Source organism: Heterocephalus glaber, unplaced genomic scaffold (genome assembly GCF_053883595.1).
Source record: "Heterocephalus glaber isolate CG9 unplaced genomic scaffold, H.glaber_assembly_v1.0 deba00001481, whole genome shotgun sequence".
Lineage (NCBI taxonomy): Eukaryota > Metazoa > Chordata > Mammalia > Rodentia > Bathyergidae > Heterocephalus > Heterocephalus glaber.
The window spans coordinates 59,484,926-59,505,288 of record NW_028258317.1 but is presented as its reverse complement, the minus strand read 5'-3'; the positions used below and the strand labels follow the sequence as shown (position 1 = coordinate 59,505,288).

The 20,363-nt window shown below is 40.3% G+C and overlaps 1 protein-coding gene across 1 annotated transcript in view; it reads right to left on the bottom strand.

The window, feature by feature from the left end:
* LOC101711492 (proprotein convertase subtilisin/kexin type 5) overlaps nucleotides 1–20,363 on the bottom strand; it is an 86,220-nt gene that overhangs the window by 50,228 nt on the left and 15,629 nt on the right. The window contains exon 2 of the mRNA XM_087184122.1: nucleotides 2,698–2,740. Within this exon, the coding sequence (XP_087040248.1) occupies nucleotides 2,698–2,699 (2 nt within the window). The 5' untranslated portion in view covers nucleotides 2,700–2,740. The remainder of the gene's footprint in view (nucleotides 1–2,697; nucleotides 2,741–20,363) is intronic.

Here is a 20,363-nt window from a genome sequence, read left to right as displayed (position 1 = left end):
CACCTCCGCACGCGCGTCCACACAGCCAGCGCTTTTAACAGCAGCAGGAGGTTGGATTTCAACCGAGGACATTTCCTCTTGGTCCGGGCTGCCCTGTTAAACCTAGTCCTTTACCACCTCCTTCAGGACCTCTGAAGACCCTCAGAGCAGGCACCTATAGTTGTGTAGGGAGCGCTGATCGTGGGCCAAGGGTTGGCTTATTTGAATCTCTGCCCAAGTCCCACATAGTAGGTATTTCTTTAATTTCTAGATATGGAGACAGAAGCTCAAGGGTAAGTGTTCAAAATCCCCTTAAAGGCGGGACCAAGATTTAAAACAAAGTCTGTGTGAAGAGATAAGCTTGTGTGATTTGCTGCTCGGCAGCTGGCACTTAGCTGAGAAGCTGAATGCTGAGTTCAAGGAGCTTGTTAGAATAACAGCAACCAGATTATTAACAACAGTGAAGTGAGAGAGTCCGCCAGTAAAATGTATACACACTGCAGCAGTTCGCCGATGTCTAGAAGGTGATGGCCACCACTTTGAGTACTTCTTATAATTGTTGACCTCAAAGGTGATTGTATTAATATCATGATGTCTCCATAAATTTAGTATTAAAATATTTATACAAGTTTTTCTTGTCCTGATGTATACATTTTTTGGCAGACTCTGTATGACATATATATATATATACACACACATATATGTATATATGCATTATATAAGTTTTTACATATATTGTCCACTATTCTAATTATACAGTCAAATGTTGTAATTCAGGCTCTACTGAATGAAACGTTCATTTGCAGAAAGAGTGGAATGAAGTTTGGTAAGTTTCAAAGTGTCAGTGAGCTACCAGGGGCAACATCTGCATATCTTGCTTAAAGTCTGTTGTACAGCACTCATTGGCTAGATTCAAAACCCTAAAAAGTCCAAGAGGGAATAATGCTTGCTTTTTGAGACAAGTAAGCTGAGCTTTACCATAGTGGTATGGGGACTTGTCGTTTCAGTGCGTTTCTCTCTCTGAGGGCTTTGTGACACACTCCCATCAGCGAGCCAGTGAGGCTCACGGGGCTGCTCCACTTCCCACAGAGGGTGAGCTCAGGGGAGGACAGACAGGTGCAGGGATATGGGGGTGTTCAGGTGTCACGGTGCAGAGGCAGCCAGGGTGGAGTTAGACTGGAGGGATGCAGAGATGTAAGAGGGATGACAGGGGAATTCCTCACCCACTTCTGTATGGTCCTTATGTTTTTGGAATCTGAAGCCCTCAGTTCCTCAAGGGACATTTCATATCCCCTATCCTGTGACCCCACCAAGGAACATGTTCTTTTCTGCTTGGAGACCCTGTGGCAGGCTACATGTTACATCAGCATCATCTAGGAAAATGCTGATAATGACTTTGTGGTTATTAAATGTCATCTGGCCTATCTTAAAATAATCAAACCTGGAGCTTCTTTTGGACCTTTCTTCCCCTGTTTAAGTGGAATAAGCATTTAAATCAGTGGGCAAGGAGTCAACGAGGGAAACAGTCAACGAGAGAATGACAGCCATTCTGGAAAAGTTGGACTGAAACTATAAGTACAGGTTGAGCATCTGTAATTCAGAAATCCAAAATGTCAAGAGCAGCCGAATTCAAAACTTTTTGAGCACTGACATGGATGCACAACATCATTACAAATATTGAATAAGATTATATTCAGGGTAAATGTATAAATGGTATATGAAACATAAGGGATTTTGTATATGGACTTGGGTCCCATCCCCAAGATATCTTATCAATGTATATAAAATATTCAGAAATTTGAAAAAACCTGAAATCTTCTGTGTGTGTGGGGGGGGTACTGGTGATTGAACACAGAACTTTCTTACTGAGCCACATCCCCATCCCTATTTTTATATTTTATTTTAAGTCAAGGTCTCTCTAAGTTCTTAAGTAGTCCAGACTGGGTTCCAACTCTCGACCCTCCTGCTTCAGCCTCCCAGAGTGCAGGGATTACAGGTGTGCACCACCATGCCTGGCTTCCTGAAATCTTGATATAGGATGAAGGGGGAAAATGGAAAGGAAAACTTATATATCTCATAAGTCCTGTAGCTGGGTAGAGATCAGGAAGCTTATATCTTAGTTAGACCCTGCCTTTCCCTTCATCTCTTTCCTTTTCTTAGTTTTGCTTGCTGGATAGGCAACAACATAGCTGGAAAGAAGACTAGAATAGGAAAGAAGGTGATGATGAAATACACTGTCCTTGATTTGATAAGTTTTATTAGAGAACATTGGAGCCAGTGGTTATCCATGTCCTGTTTAACCTGGTGGTCTGTGTCTGTTTCCCAGGGGATGACTATACCTGGCTTCCCCCTGGAGTGTTTGACTCTGTTAAGGACAAGGTGTCTGTGCAGACATTTGGAAACAGCTCACTTCGGGTTGGGTGTATTATTAAGGTCTGTCTGTAAACAGCGATGCTGAACCTTGGTAACCTGTGGCAAGATTCCTAGACACCAGTGTCAGGCTGGATGACTTCCAGGACAAGAAAGAGAAGGCCTCCTTTCCAGGCAAGAAAACAGCTGTGCTCTTATTGCTAAATCCAAGAATTGCTCATTAATAGCCCACAGGACATAGTTGCTTCAGGGTGCATGGCCTCTCTGCTTTAATCACGGGATTTGGGATTAAGTCAGTAATGCTTAAACTGAAGAAAATTTAGGATCATGAAAAAGGGCCAGACTTACATGTAATACCCCACAGCACATGAGGCACAGGTTCCTGGGTCATCTGGAAAAAAAATTAAAAGAATGAAAAATTACAATTATCAGGAGTTTGTTATTTGGAAAAAGTGGACTTTGGAAAAGTTGTGGCTTAAGACAAATAACCTTTTGAGATAGTTTTATAAAATATACCATTCTGAATGATATTGGAACAGACTGCACCATTTTTAATTAGTAACAAGAAGTACACTATAGTTTATCTTTATTCAAGGTAATAAAATAATAGTTCTCGTAAATACTTGGCCCTAGCTTTCACGAAAGAATAAGCCCAAGCTACTGGGTCTTCAAGTTACAGGTTGCCTACCGTTTACATAAAGAACTTTCTGATGTCAGGGATGGGGATATAGCTCAGTAGTACAGCATTTGCATTCCCAGCATTGAAAATAAAGTAACAGCAACAAAAACTCCAGCACTCTACTGCAGTAGAGACGTCACACATGTAGCACAGAAACATTTGCCCCGTTCTTTGGTGGTGTTGGGTGTTATGGATCGAACCCAGGGCCGTGGGTATGCTAGGCAAGCACTCTACTACTAAGCTCTATCCCTGACCCTACACATGAGCAATTGAAAGAGGCTAAAAGTTTCTGGCCTTGAACTTCAGGTTTTCCCTGAGTTTCTCCAAATGTCTGACTGTGGAGGGAGTGTCATTTGGGAGGTCCTTTGAAATCTGGACAAATTTTTTTCTAATACAAGTACCCACTTTGTGTTCTGCACTTCACAACCCTCTTCAAGAAACTGCTCTGTTCTCGTGAAGGGTAATGAGTCAGGGTAGTTCTGTTGGCATTGTCCTGTAACTTTCATGGATCTTAAAGACAGGGACAGGGTTTTGAAAGTCACCATCTCTGTCTGTCACACTTCCCCAACCCTGTCCAGATCTGCTCTCAGATCTGATTACTAAGGGAACTCTGTCACTTTCTGTGGTACATGACTCTTGATAGCTCTGGCAGGTTCTTCCTAGGATCTTCCCTACGACGTGGTCCTGTTCATTTGATAATAAATGAAAAATAAGTGCTCTTCTTTAAACAATTCTTCTTGGTAGGAGGAGATCTTGTCATTTTTAACTTTATTTAAACTCTGTAAGACTATGACCTTAGAACTTTGTTCATAACTGTCCTTCTTCATTTATTTTGGGCTCTGTTCTGTTTTTCTGCCTTTTGGAACATAGAGACAGCCTCACCCAAGTCTTTAGGCCAACACCCGTCTTGGTAAGAGGACTCATGCACCACCTCAAAAGTTGCAGTGGGAAGACTTCTGGAAGGGGCTCCACCACTTACTTGGGCTTCCTCAGGGCCTTCTGGAAATAGCCTGGTGACAGAGGGGTGGAAAGGGCCTGGCCTAGAAATTGTCCCACTTGTTTCTGGTTTGAACTTTTAACCCACACTTAACCGCCTTATGAACTTGCAGAACTGTCACTGTGCTTCCTGGCTGCTACTTTCTGCATGTGGAAAATGAACTGGTTAGACATGAAGCCAAAGATTCCGAAATTGAATCTAGCAGGAGCTATGAAGCTATAGTCCAACCCAGGGCCAAATCCAGCACTGTCCATTCATTGACAGATCACGTACGAAATGCTTTTATGTTACAGCATCAGCATTGAGCAGTCAAAAGAAATTCCAAAATATGTATTATTGTCCATTTCACAGAAGTACTGACCCTCCCAGTAGTGCCATCAGCTCATGACTTTGTCATGCTCACCTTTATTAGGTGACACAGATGCAAGTATAGTTAAACAGATGGTCGCAGGATTCCTCTTAGGGACAGAACTGTCTACATTTAGGAAAACACCTTGGTAAGCTACTTGGGGTAGAAGTTTACTTGTATGGGTTGAATGAGAGCCAGGACAACCAAAGACACACATAGGCCCTTCTCAGGAGGCCATGATTTGCTCATGGGAAGGAGGTGCATTTTAGTGTTTGGGTCAACAAGATTTGTAATGAGGTGACTAAAATATGACAGTGAAATGAATAAAAAACTAGGCTAATTAAGTGGAACCAGGAATCTGAAGCTAGAGCTGCTCATGAGAAAGAAAAGCTCCCCGACATTCTTGGAAATTCCAGGAGGGTTTTATGCTTTGAATTCTGTGGACTTGGGATCTGAATCTATTTTAAGAGGGTGCAGAGGCCCTAGTGAACCCCAGGGTTAGTGGGCTGGTTCATTTCCCACAATGAGTCTTTCTTGCATCTACATTCTTTTTAGTTCTAAGTAACTGCTACTACTCAGCTTGTGTCTGGGCAGCTCACTTTTCTCTGTCTGTCTCCGATGAACATATTTGAGTCTGACAGTTTTGCTAATTTGGCAAGGGCTGGGGAAATTCTAATCCTGTTCTCCAAAGTTCTGGTCATCCCTCTCATCTAGGAACTTAATGAGCTTGCTCTCTTCTCCTTTAAGCAGGTCGCTGATGAAAATGTTAAACAGAACCAAGCCTCAGAAATGTGCATACCAAAGTAATTTTGAGTTCAGGGACTTTTCCAGCCCAGTTGCACAGTGAATTTGGTACCTTAACAATGGTTTGCACACATGAACAATGCATAGGCCAGGAATTGTGCCTTAAAACAGCTTACAAATGCCCATTAGTTTTTCCTCATTATTACCAGTTGTTCTAAAGAATGAGAATTATTAAAAAAAATTTATTTCCACCCCAGACGATCCATAAGTCAAACATAAGCTAAATGGATTTAGCTTGACCACTGAGAGACAGCTGGTACAGGACTAAAGAAAAAGGTGACAATCTCCAACCTAGAAGTTGACTCTAAGTTGGTTTGGCATTCAGATAGTAAGGAGGGGTGGTGTAAGGAGAAAGACGCATTTTCCTGGCTCCTAGTGCATGTCTAGGGGGTGGGGAGTGGAGAGGGAGATAAACAGGGTAGAATTTTTAACTATCATGGAAGGTGTTATCCAAAGCAGGATGGTTACATAGCTTTGGTTATTTGATCTTTTCGAGCTTTTGAGCTGAGAGAGTGTGTTTTGATCAGTCAGGATTCAGAAAAAGCCTCACACATTTGGAAGAAAGCTTTCAGAAACAGTTGTTGGTTTCCAGCTGCTCACATCTCTGCTAAGGAGAATGTGCGAGCAGATGCCTTGTCAAGATGGGGTTGTAGCTTCCTTTCTTGAGAAGACTCATTTTTATCGTCTCATTTTTATGGAGTAGAATGGGTAGGACCAGAATTATTTATTTTGAGAGTTTTGGGTGATCCTCTGGGTCACTTTCCCAGTCTCTCCTTGAGGAGCTCGTTCTAAACTTACCCTCCCCAAGGAAACATTGACTCCCACTCCAAGCATCCCCTTTGGTGCCAATGCCATTCCTTGCCATTTTGTTTTCTTCTCAGTAATATTTATGGCCTTCTCCACTGAATGCAGATGCCCCAGGACCACAAAAGATGTCTTACCTATAAAATGTATTGGAAGGGCATTTGTTTTGCTTTGTTTTGTTTTTGAGACAGTGTCTTGCTCTGTAGTTCAGGCCGGCCTTGAACTCACTACATAGCTCAGGCTGGCCTCAAATTCACAAAAATCCTCCTGCCTCAGCCTGCTGAGTGCTGGGGTTACAGCCATGCACCACCATGCCTGGCTTGGAAGGGCATATTGTATTTTATTTTTTGGTACTGGGAATTGAACTCAGGACCTTGTGCTTGCCAGGGAGGCACAGCACCATTGGGCTACATCCTTGGCCCTGAAGGGCATATTTTAAATTTGGGATGGAACACGTAAAAATTTCCAGAGAAAAATAATTTATTTTTAGGGTTTACATAAATCTAGGATCCTATGATTAAGGGTACATAGGAGCTAAACTATTTACTTTTCCCTATTTTACTTTTTCTAATGTTATGATTCTTCTCCCATGGTTATTTCTCATTGAAAGAAACAAAAAACACAAAACACCGTGTCTTAGGGTAGCCTTTTAGTGTAGTGTCTGTACATGCCAGAATTAGTCATTTACTTGATATTATATTTAGGCAGAAGTGACCTCCTGCAAAACTATAGGGGAAAGTTGATTTCAGGGTCTCCTGAACTGCCCTTGTTATTTCCCTCGAGCTTATGGGATTTTCATCTTTCATCCACAACCCAAAGTAGCCATATGCCCCTCTGCCAATCCTATTGAAACCTATCTGTCTTGTACCGCAAGGACCTACTTACTACCTACTGCCAAGATGACAGGCTATGGGGCCTATAAAATGTATGCTCCTGGGAGAATATTAGGCCTTCATCTCTCCAAGTCTCTTTTCAGTTTTCTTAGGCTTCTTAAATTTTTTCTCCCTTGACTCAGGCCACGTGTAAGTGCTCCATTTTATTGGAATTAGACAGAACCTGTATGCTTGTTTGCTTCCAAGTGATCTCAACCTTTTTGCTTGGTCTAAGTAACCATCTACATCCTGGGCTCCACTAAACTTGGGGTTCATCTTCCTAAGATTCATCTTGGCCAATGTCTCCCATGCTTAGGAAACCTATTAGGTCAAAGTCATGCTCACCATTCATACTTCATTAATTTTAGTCCTATTCACACTGCAAGGTCCACTAATAACAAAAATCTTAAACAGCACTTTTCATACTGACTTATTGATTACCCTGTTGGCTTAAAAAATCAGCATGCACCTAGAATGCATATCTGTATGCATAAATTATTCATTATTATTCAAGATATATAAGTATATGAATAATTTTCATATATTAAAAGATATGCAAGCAGAAATTTAAGATAATATAAAAATAAATGTGAACATAACTTCTGTTTTTTCTACAGACTAATTGATTGTCTTGTACATCTCTCTTTGGAGACCAGTGACTCACCATATCTAACCAAATGCCACATCTGAGCTAATGAATTCATACCTAGCCATGGAAAAATGTGTTTTACATTTGGTTTCTTATAGAACTGGAATGAATGGCTTCCCCTGGGGTCACTCATCTCCATATATGTAAGGACCTTCTGAACTTGGCTTCCGGCTCTTCCTTATCTACATACTGTTGATTCTAATTAACTTGCCTACCCAGCATTTTCATGTCAGGAGTTAGGTGGGAAATACAGATATGAGTGATAATGTTGAAGTGATATGATTAGACTGCACTTTTCCCACCTCTCCTCCATGCTCAATGGATTTAGTATATTAATTAGTCCCTTAGACTAAACTTCAAGATGAAAATCACCAGTGATCATATCCCAACAAAAAAATAACCTGAAAGTTTGTTTGTTGAAAATTGGATAGGAGATATGGTACATTTATATAAGATGGGTAGATGGCACCCATTACAATTCTGCTTCTCAAGAGTATTTAATATCGTGGAATTATGGTCTTGATAGGCTATATCAAAAAGGATTATGACCCACAGCTATGTGTAATATAGATATGTGTATGTGCAAACACAGCTTTATAAAAAATCAGAAAGAAAAAACTAAAATGTTAATTTCTGATTCTATTTATGTTTGCATATATATTTATATGTTCCTATATTTTATTAATATATGTGTTCCAGAGTTCATTAGGGTGAAAGAATTATTAAGAAAAGAGAAAAGCTGGGTCCAGTGGTCCATGACTGTAGTTCTAGTAGTGGGGAGGCTGAGGCAGGAGGATCACTTGAGCACTGACATTTGAGGCCAGCCTGAGCAGCAGAATGACAGTTTGTCTCAAGAGCAAACACAATGACAACAAAAGGAAGGAAGGAAGGAAGGAAAGAAGGAGGGAAGAAGGGGAAGGGAGGGGGGAGGAAGGAAGGAAGTGGTCAGGCTCTGAGTTGTGGGCATCATTTGGGCCACGTGTTTGTAGATAGGATCTTCCCATAGTTCTACCCTCAGGGAGGGAGCCTGTCATTTGCTTATACTCTGTACATTATTTCCATTCCCTAACTTCTTCTACTTTCCCATCTTTCCATTTCATCTCTCAGCTTCTCCTGATTCTCCATCACCAGGACAGGACTGAGGTTCTTCTATGTGCGTGGTTCAAACAGTGGCAGATGCTTTTTCAGACTCCCAGGATAAAATCCTGCTGGAAAATGAATTGTTCTTCTGATAGGACTCTCAAAGGAGCCAGATGACTAGGACCTTGGGATATTCTTGGCTCTGCCTCAGACTTGCTACCAGCCCAGGGGCTGCCACGTGGGTCAAGCATTCCTACACCATTCCCTTCCTGAGCACCTGAGCCTGCAGGAGCACATCGTACCCACCTACTGAGATGCTCTTCTCTTCCCTTTGAGGACAGACAGCACATATGCAGCCAGCACTTGAATTGTTTCAAGAGGTAATTAAATAGTCAATAATGCATATTCTCCCAGAGTAAATGTTTACTTAGTTATTGGACAATGCTGTGAAATCCGAGGGAGAGTTGCTGACATGTTTCTGTCTACTTGAGGATAATGAATGGGTTAAGAGATTTATATGCCCAAGGAGTGCCATTAATTATAGGCACCAAATAGCACTAAGAAGAACATCATTCAAATAGGTCTTGCACTTAGAATTGCTTCAAATAATTAACATTCAAATACAAAATGGATCTTCTCACAGCTTTGCCAAAGCAGAAGCCCTTCTGGAAGGGTCAGTGGTGCTGGGATACGAAGTATTTGGTTAGGGGAACTATTGATATTTTTCAACCATTGTGCCCTCCCTGGCATCCAAGGACAATGGGAAAATATTTGAATTGGCAGGAATGCAAATAGTGCAGCTGACAAGGATCAGAGTGTGTTAGGAAGGATCTGAATAAGAATCAAAATCAAGATCTACAAATGTTGGCTAAAACAGAGCTTAGTCCTTTGCTGAACTCTCAGATGAGCCCTGCCTGTCCTCTAGTCCCAGCTATAGACTATTGCAACAGGTGAGCTGTCAGCACCTTCCCCCGCTTCTCTGGGTCACAGCAGGTAGTCGTGATGAAGGAATGCATGTGGATTCCTACAAGGATGGCTCACCATAACTGTGTGTCCATTCCTGTATTCACTTATTCTGGGGCTTATATTTTAACAGGAAGGCACAAGTTTTAAAAATTAGATGACTATTGGAAGGCAAATAAATTACAAATCTTTCTCTAATTCAACACTTGAAATCAACACTAAAATGTAAACTCCATGAAGACAGGAAGTTTTGTTTTGTTTTCTTTCCCTGTATTAGAGTACTCGGTGTTGCCTGGTCTGGAGCAGATGTTCCAGGAATAGGCACAGAATGACAGGGAAAGACTCATCAATAAATCTATAAATTTGAATAATGGTTACAGCGTGTGGAGGCTGAGGTAGGGAAGAGAGGCCCACATTTTGCTGGGCTAGCAAGGCTGAACATCAGTCAGGAATTGACATTTGAATAGAGCACATAATATTAGCAAGTTCTAAGGATAGAGGCCAGGGACAGAACTGCTCGAGGAACATCAAGAAGGCCAATGGGGCTGGAAGGATGGAGAGAAAGGAAGAGTGAGTTAGAAGCTGAGGCCAGGGTAGTAAGCAAGACCACATCAAATAGGGTCTTATTGATCATGACAAGAAGTTCATCTTCTAATTTAAGAGTAATGGGAAGCCATGAAGAGCTTCATATAGAAAGTTCTAGCGTGATCTGACTTACCCACAAGATTGCTCTGGGTGCTCTAGTGAAAAATGACTTCTTTTAACTGTAGAAAAAGTTACAACTATAGCATCCTACTAAGTTAAACTTGGATTCTACAGAACACATTTGAGGACTGGGATGAAGCATATCGGTAGGGCACTGGCCTAGCATGCCCAGGCCCTGGGGTTGACACTCTCACCACTGCAGACAAAACACAAAACCCCCATCTAACCCATGTAAGAGATGCTCTGTGAAGGAATATATGCGAGGAGAAATGATTAGGGATATAGTAAGGCTGTGGGTTCAGGAATAGAAAAACTGAGATTTGAGAGAAACTAAGGAAGTTAACTCAAGATGTGATGACCAGATGTTTGAGCACCTGGTTGGGGAAGAGGGATCCTCTCAGCTGCAAAGTGGACTCTGGAGGTAAAAAGCAATATTTACTACTCACGTGCTTCAGTTCACACAGTGTTCCGGGTGTTTCCAGATCAGGTGTAGAAAGTAAAGGTAATTCCAACCCTCAAGGAATTTGCCCTCTTGTGGGAGAACAGTAATTAACAAAGCTGATCACAGAGAAACCACTATATAGCAAATGATAGAATGGAAAACAAACCTCTAATACAGTACAGGAAAAAAATACTTTTCAGGACCTAAAAGAAACCAACTTAATGATTCTCTCCTCTCTTCCCACTTACATGGGCTTTGATATTTCTCGCTCTTTTTCTCTGGAAAAAAAATCAAAGCATTCTTATTATAGTTAAGGTTACCAGATAAAATGCGGACTGAAACAGACTACTCAGGACTGAGGACTACTTTTAGCATAAGGATGAATGAAAAATAAACTTGACAGGAGGAGGAGACAGCAAAAAATCATCTTGCTCTTAGCCATAGCATTGGGCAGCTTAAAACCAAACCAAACCAAACAACAACATAAACAAATTCGTAACCATAAACTGGATATCACATGGGTTTATATTCAAAATTCATAATACTCATGTGTTCTAGAACATTTTAAATTCAACTTAAAGTAGCCTCAGAAAAGCAGTGTCCCAAGGGCCAGGGATTTAGCTCAGTGGTTCCGTCGCCTGCCTCACAAGCTTAAGGTCCTGAGTTCGATCTCTGGCACCAAAAAAAAAAAGGAAATCAATAAAAGCAAATGCAAATCCTTTCTGTGGAAACGTAACCTTAATCCAGACCTCAGAGCACTCTCTTTTGTAAAATTTCTGAGGTATGGACCATAATTTAAAAATAAAACACACAAGAAAATCAGGCACTATGGGAGAAAATCAACAGAAATTACAGACAGCAGAATCAGGCCCAAAGAGACTATAGAATTTGAAATTTCATGGTATAGACTATAAAAATTAACAAAATATTTCATATTTTTAAAGAAATAGAAGAGTATCTTGAAAATAAAAAAGCACTTTAAAAGTTTGGAAAGGAACTAAATATAACCTCTATAAGAGAAAGTCAAAAATATCGGAATCTAAAACTAAATGAATAGATTAACTAGTAGGCGGCATGATCACAAAATATGGTGAATATTTAAATTAAAATAAAATTATTACAGTAAAAAACATATTGCCATTGACTCCCCTCAAAATATAGCCTCTCACTCCAGACACACTTATCCCATCATTCTTGCCACCTTCTTAAGCAGTTCTGGATGTCCTCTTTTGTAAGTGTCTTTAGTTGTGCTCTCAAACAAAATTTCTGTCAAGTAAAAACATTAAGGTATGTCTTCATCCACTGTACTTACTAGATTGGGGACGGTATGATTTCTGGCCTTTTCCTAAAGTCAAAATGACCATGAAAGGTGAATGCTCTGAACTGATTCAGGGCATCAGCAGCTATGACAGCTCAACTAAAGACACTCATAAAAGAAGACTTCCAGAACCATTCCAGAAAGTGACTAGAATGATGGGGTGTGTTTGAAGCAGGGGGGAGTATTTTGAGGGGAATTAATGGCAACGTGTCTTTTAATATTTTAATTTTTATTTGAACATTCACCATATGATTTGATCACACCTCATAGGATGCTTAAGAATTTTCCAGGTTTATTAAAATACATCAATCATTACTTCCAGGAAGCATCACAAACATCATCACCATCATCAGCATTATTTCTATTATTATTACTCACACAAAGATCCATCACAGTGAAATTGCAGAATAACCAAGAAAATAGTCATTGGCCTGTGGAAGAGGATAAAGAGTCAAAGTATATAATAAGAAAGAAAATACTTCAAGATAAGGACTTGAATTTGTAGTGAAAGACCATTCACCATTTCAGAAAGACATTAAAACAGTAGCAGAAAGTTCTTTGAAGTACTGAGGGATAGCGGAGTGTAAGAGCCAGAGGAAAGCCAGACACAATAACACATGCCTGGATCCCAGCACACGTGAGTGGTGTGTGATCAGTGCAACTAGCGGGATTTTGGCCGATTTATTAATACAAGAACAGAATGCTATGTAAACTAGGGTGTGCGTGTGGATGCCGTTAAAGAGAAGCTCCTTGAGGAGGTAAAGGCTTGATTGAGACCTAAAAGATGAATTCGAAGGAGAGGGACAGAGAGAAGGTGGAAAAGGAAAGAAAGGCGTACAAAAAAGTCTGAAGGTAGAACAAAGTTAAAAACTGCGGAGAAAATTCCCTTAGTAACAGTGCTTTCCTTGAAGAAATTGCAAAGGGAGTGCCAACAGCTTGCCGAAATAGATCATAGTTGCTCTCACCCTAAAAACATATAGGCTTAACGGAACCAGCCTAGGTGCCCATCAACAGATGAATGGATAAGAAGGTGTGGTTTATATGCATGATGGAGTATTAGTCAGCTATAAAGAAAAACTGACTTTTCCTACTTGTAGGAAAATGGATGGATCTGGGGACCATCACGTTGTGTGAAATAAACCAGGCGCAGAAAGATAAATATCTCTAATATGTGAAACCTTTAAAAAGATGACGAAAGTAGAAGGGAGGCTATTATTAGACAAGAGAAAAGGAATCGGGAGGGGAAGAGGGACTGTAAGGGAGGGTAATGGAGGAATGAATATTATCAAAATGGATATGGATGTAATGCAATGAAACCTAATATTCTGTAAAATTAATGGGTACTAATAATAAAAGGAAACAGACCCATAAGAGTTTTTAAATAAAAGGACAGAAAAAGTACCAAAGTGGATTGCAAAGAGTTTGGGGGATTTAGAGTCGACAGGAGCGAGAAGGCTAATGCAGCCAGTGGCTGGATTGTGAAGTCTTTTATGTCACGCTAGGGAGGATGGGTTCTCCCTCAGACAGTAGGGCATCATTTTAGATTTGTAGGCAGTTGCTATTATCAGGTTTGTATTTTAGAAAGAACACTACTAGTATAGTGAAGAATGGATTTTGAGAGCAGGAGAGTTGAAAAAGATGAAAGTTGGGGAGGTCAGTTAGATCATTGCAGTATCCAGGCGATCTGTTGGTAGTCTGAACTAATGTGTAGTACAGTCATGTCCCCATAATGACATTTTGGACTTTGACAGATTACATACAATGGTGGTGCCTTAAGATTATATTGTCCAGCAACATTACAGCCTCTTAGTTTGTGTGAATACACTGTACAATGGTCATACAACTATGACATCACCTAATTATGTGATTCTCAGAACACATCACTTTTGTTCAATGATGTGTTATTGTAGCTGAGATCGGCAGAAGTAGATAGAGTGAAAAATATTTAGAAAGGGGAAATGACTTGGTGATTATTGTGGGTTAAATTATGCCAAGACAACATGCTCAAAGAGTCATGCTTATCACCTATGGGGGATTACTTTGAAATAGGATCATTGCACATATAATAAAGTTAAGATGAGGGCATATTGGATTAGGGTGCAGAGTTGATGGAACCTTTAAGAGCTATGACCTAGGGGAGGTGGCTAGGTCAGTGGAGGTGCTGCCCTCAGAAGGGATAACTTTATTTTTCTTGGCACACTGGTTAGTTCTCAAGAATGAGTTATAAAAGAGCAGGCCCACCTCTCCCCGCTTGCAGGTTTCCTGCCTTACCACTCAATCTCCACGCCTTTCATGAGCTCCTACTATGTGAATAAATAGGGTTTCCTTATCTTGGATTTTCAGCTTCCAAACTATGAGCTAAAAAACTCTTTTTTATTAAAAGTACTCGGCCTGAGGTATTTTGTTGTAGTGATGGAAAACTGACTAAAACATTTAGTTGTTTGTCTCACGTCACAAAGAACAAATGCAGATTTGAGAACTTCTGTTCCCATGAATTCCAAGTGATTTCTCTATTTTTCCTCTGCACTGCCTCTTTTTAATATTATATATTCTTATATGACTGCCCCATCCTCAGTACTTCTTTCTACTACTAAAAATGTACATCTGCTCTGAGAAAAAAAAATAATATGCAGGCTTGGTATACTGTTTAAGAACACTGACCCTTCTACTGCTTAGCAGGAGCCCACAGTGCATTTTTAACTAATGAATGTCTGTTTAGGCCACAGGCTTTGGGATCCTTCAGCTGGGCCTGGTGCCAACACCCATGTGTTCACCCAACAGTTTACCCAAGTCATTCAACTGAGAGCCCTCTGTCTTTCACATAGGGGTCCCTAGGATATTTAATCACAGCAGTTTTCATTTCAAGACCTTGCTTTGAATGTTCTATCTATTCAGATATGGTGCAAAGTTGAAACCCCTGAAGCAAAAGAGAACCATCCTTTGGATTCTGAAATGCATGTCTGGTGCTGCAGGAACCAGCTGGAGAAGCAGAGGGAACAGGATGTGCAGTCCCATTAAAATCATATATTTTATTACTACTCCACTCAGACAGACAAGAGAAGGTTACAACAAGCATTTCTGACTTCCTGGGGTTCACTTCACATTCTCAGCACCCAAGGACACTCTCCAACTAAATATATTGTTGGAAAAGAGGAAAACAAGACAATATCCATTTATTTCCTTTGCTGCTTAAACAGAAACAAAACTACTAAGAAGAAAAATTTATTTTCCAATGGACATATTTTCTGTTCATTACTTTTTGCCCAAACTGCTGGTTTGTGTAAGCAAACTAGGATTTATGTAAACAAGTCATGCTATCTGGAAAAAAAGAATCTAAGAGTCATCCTGTGTGATTTGCCATTTAAAAAACTTCTGCTCACATTTTTAAAAAGACATTTTGAAAGACTTTGCCTCTTCATCATCAGGCATATTTTAAGGAAGTGATGTTTTCTTTTGTGTATCTTCAAGTCACTATAGCAACTGGATCACTTTCTCTGCCCTAATCAGACTCTGTCCTTCCCTCCTAGGGTTGAAGTCGTTGTCTATTCTACAGTTTTAAAAGACACAGATTTGGGGAATAGCTTTCTTCAAAAATATTCCTCTTAATCTGATGGTTTTGCTGTGTTCAGTGTATTATTTATTGCTAGATGATGCTTCTGTGTTAATTGATAACTTATATGGAATTCTAGGTATGTTTCAATTGCCTCTTCCTCTGTACTTCTGTGTTTTTATTTCTTATAGTTATAGGAGGTTCTGCTCTTCCTTATGGGTACTACTGGCTGGAAATGCCCTGTGTTAAAAAAATGAAATTATGTTTCTTTTAAAACTTCTTCTCCACCACCACCACCCCACCCCTCCACCCCCCACCAAAGAAAAACCAAGTAACTTCTTCTCCTTCTTTGATTCAGGAATCCCATTACAATTTTCATTAGTGACAAATGGACCTGTTGAAATTGTCATGAGTGATGAGCACAGGTCTTGTTTGATAGCTTGAAGGACTTAGTAACTAACTTTTGCTGGTTACATACACTCCTCTGAATACTAGATTTCAGTGTCAATCAGTGGGTGGCTCTAAATGTCACACAAAACAGAGAAGGGGAGACCTCAGTGCTCTGGTAGTTCAAAAGTGGTTGACTGGAATCTAGTTTGCAGAAACAATTTGTTTGGTCAGCACAATGTGCTTAAAGAACTCAAAAGATTCTGGCTGAAAGTACAGCTCAGTGGAAGGGTGTATGCTTAGCATGTGTGAGACCCAGGGTCCAATTCCCAGTACACACATACACACATAGACATAGATGTCTCATAGAAGTCTAATTATTACTCAAGTTCTGTATGCAGCAATGAATTAGGGCTGAGTAGCAAATGACTCTACCAGATGGGGATGTTTCTATTGGCCACAGTCCTCACCTGGCTCACTTGACCATGGTACTCACCTGGCATCTGTACACATTTGAATTTAGGATTCTTGATCTTGTTTAATTCCACTCCTCTCCACATTCTACAGATACAGAAACTAAGACCTAGAAATCTTCCAGAACTTGACCAAAGACAAACAGTTAGTTAGTGGTAGCTTAAGAATTAAATGCAATTTAGGTGGCCACTAGCCTAGGGATTCTAGTTCTCTGAAGGTCCAGACTATCTTGCATAGTGTTATTTTGTCCTACATAGTAGGGGCTACACTAGATAATTAGGAAACATGTTTTACACCGACGATGACTAAGAACTACAGAAATCCATGGAGATGATAACCAAGCAACAAAGCAACAACTTTATCACCATGGGCTTTCAAAAAGACATTCAATATTATTTTGAATAAGAAGGGGCTTCTTATTTTGGTATTGAGAAATGAATTTAGTGTGATGAACATGTGTATGTGCTTATATGTGGGGTGTGATGGGTGAGAAAAAAGGAAAGATTCTCTGGGCACATTTCCCCAAAGTGGCCAAGATATTTTGAATGTAATGTGTTAGATCTGAAAGCTAGGAATTACAAACAAGATGAAAGAAAGTTAGAAGCAGCACTACGAGCACGGTGCTGAATTATCTAGGGAAGGTACTGGGAGACTGGTAAGAGTTTCATGTTATTTGCTCTCCATCACTGAACAGCACATGTCCTGGTCTCTGGCACAAATCAGTCTATTTGCCTATCCAGTCCCACACTAACACATTATGGGGGCAGGTGGGCCTGCAAGCATGTATATGTGATGTCTGTACACGCATGCACACACCCCCCAAAGCACATGTATGGGTTCATGAAGGTAGGCAATGTGTTACTGAACAAAAGAGGCAATTCTCTGCAATGTTCAAGTCCTTTTTTCTTGTTCCCATTCCCAAAAGGTATAAAGAATTCATAAATAAATCCTGGCTGAAACTACAGTAAATAAAGAAGAAAGTTGGCCATAAATGAGAATTCAGGCTGTGGTAATACTTAGTTTAAATGACACATGGTGAAACAAAGCCATTGTAATAATAAAAATAAAATCTTAGCACCTGCCAGTGAGGCAGGCCACCACTGAGATGTTATGTCTTGCTGAGCTGGGAGATGCTCTGTGTTAGTGTCTACAATGGCCTTAACTTCGGAGCTTTGCGGTAACTGAGAAAGGGTTCCAGGCAACAGCCAAATACCCAGTCTCTACAAAGCCCAGCTCTTCCTCCTAATGAACCTCATGTGACCACTCTTACAGGATTCCAGTGGCACTCAGGTCTAAAGACAAGAGGGATTTCACAGTATGATTAAGTCTATACAATGACACATAAAGTAGACAGCGGGCTACCAATTATCTGACAAATTTGAGGACAGCCTCGCCCCACCATGAAATACCTTAAATTGGCTGCTTATCTAGTATATGATTCTCTTGGATAATTGCTGGCTATCTCTCCCCTTTACTTCAAATTTTATGGGCCTGATTGTTTTTGTGACAGCTCTTCTATTTTCCTTAACCATGGCACGGGAACACCCCAGGACCAGTTTTCAGGGTTTGCTTAGAAAAAGAGCTCCATTTTATAAGACTGGCCATTTAACAGCATGCCTTGATGCAGCTCTCAGACACTACAAAGAGTCTGTCTCTAAGGCCATATTGTTCTTCCTGGCATTTCACAGCCCTGTAGGGGGTCTTCATTCATTTCAGCAGGTGATAAGCTATTTTCAAGTCATGGGTAATCACAGTAATTCAGCATTTTCCCCTATTAACATCTCTGAATGAGGAAGATGCACCAAAGCTTTGCTGCCTCTTTTCATAGGAAGAGAGCTTTTGTGATCCAGATGTGCTACATTGTTAGTTCAAAGGACTCAATGAAAGAGCATCTCCCAATCTTTCTAATGGTCCAAAATTACGTGGATGAGAATGCTCGGTATCTCTTTCTTTGCTTTGAGAGAAGCCACCAGCCTTGGAGGAAAGCCATTGTTACTTTCCTTTCTGGTTCTTAAGGCCCTTGTAGAAGGATAGGTGGACATGCGGCTGCCTAATTGTGCAAGTGTTTCCTTCATGGTAAGGCAATTTTCCAAAGCATTGATACACTTTTAGGAATTTCCAGTATTTTCTGAGATGTTGGTACTTTGGGATGGGAGGGAGTTTGGCCACAGAGGACTCATGTATTTTAGCATGTGAATAAAGTGAACAGGATTCAATTTCCATAAAAGCAGCACTGTGAACACCAATGTTCTTTACCAATGCCATGAAAGGGCTTAATTTGCAATGAGACTTAAATAGGCACACATTTAGAAACATTTGTGAGCACTTGCAATTTGCCCAAGATGCTGCGGTCCCTTCTTTATGCCCATTACTGCCAATTATGCCTACATGTAGTAGGTATATGTGATTCTTCTTTTTACTATGGACTATTTACTGTATTTATCTAGCCATTTTGCTGACAGCTTTGTCAACTTTTTGAGGAAATATACTTATTTAACTTACTAGATGAATATTTCCAAGCACTATGCCAGCATCCCACTGTCTAAGTACTGTATCATCTGAAACTAGTAGATTACCTGAAAATTGTACTTTCTTTGATCATGCTTACATTTAATGAACCTAAAGGAAAGTTTGAAAAAAAAAATTCTGTCTTTATGGTAATTTTGAGAGCAATGATTCTGAAAGAGTGAGAAATAGGAAGCCATTATAAGATAAGTATCAGATGAAATTATAAATCAGAAGAAAACCTCGTGCTTTAAATGGACACCAAGTATTAGCAATTCCTTCTCTTAGCAAAGCTGTCCTGGCTAGGTTGGAAGCAGTGGTCAGTAAGGTAGGGTTAGGCTTTAGTAGATGTGGCAGGCCACAGATCCAGTCCCTCTGCTTCCAGAGGAGGTGGTGAGGTCCTTAGACTAGTGTGAGATGACTTCCTTACATGAGTGCTAATGCTGGAATCTGGCCCTTCCACTCCTCACAAAAGCTCTTTCAAACCTTTCACCATAGATTACTTGTCAAGACTATGTTATTTATGTGTTCAAAATTATGGATTCAGCCTGCCTCACAAGCACTAAGTCCTGAGTTCTATCCCCAATACAAAAAAATTATGGATTCAGCACCTACATGTGGTAAGTGTGGTTTGATGTGCAGATTATACAAGCATAAATGTCGGAGATTATCTCTCTGTCCAGAAGTTACAGCCTATGTGAGGGAAGAAATATAATACATAAATTTTAAAAGTCAATAAAAATTAAAATATCAGATAGTTACATATGATCTACCAGAATTAAAATAGGATGAATTTTATATGTATTTGTGATCATGGAGGGGCAGAATTAAAATAAGATGAATTTTATATGTATGTGTGAGCATGGGGGCAGAGAGACAGAGACAGAGAGACAGAGAGGAGACAGAGGCTGAATTGGGTGCTACAGGGAAGTCTCTTAGGAGGTGACATTTAAACCGAGATGTGATAACAAGAAAGCCAGCCACACTAACATCTTGAGGACAGAATTCCAGATGGAGGTAACAACTAGTATATATCGGTGGGGCTGGAACAGGTTGGAGGCATTTAATGTCAGGAGCCTCAGGGTAGCTGAAAAGTGTGGGTGGAGAGAGGGTGGCCTCTAATGAGGTTGGACACAGGTAGGAGGCTAACATGAATAAGGATGTTTTGATTAAAACATTTATCACTGTTGTTAAGCATTGTCTACTAGTTCTAGCTTGAACTAGGCACAGAATTCCCAAGGATAAGGATCATGGGATTCTTGGCAGACCGAAATACACATCAACTAAGGGATTTGTGAATCGGGTAGGGCTCAGATGTTTTCCTCAGTTACTTGCTGAGTTCCCAAGTGGCCCATCCCATGAATGCACATTTGAGCACATAACATGATAGTTGGACAACAGCTTTGAGTAATAGTCATTAGCCCTGTGTACCACAG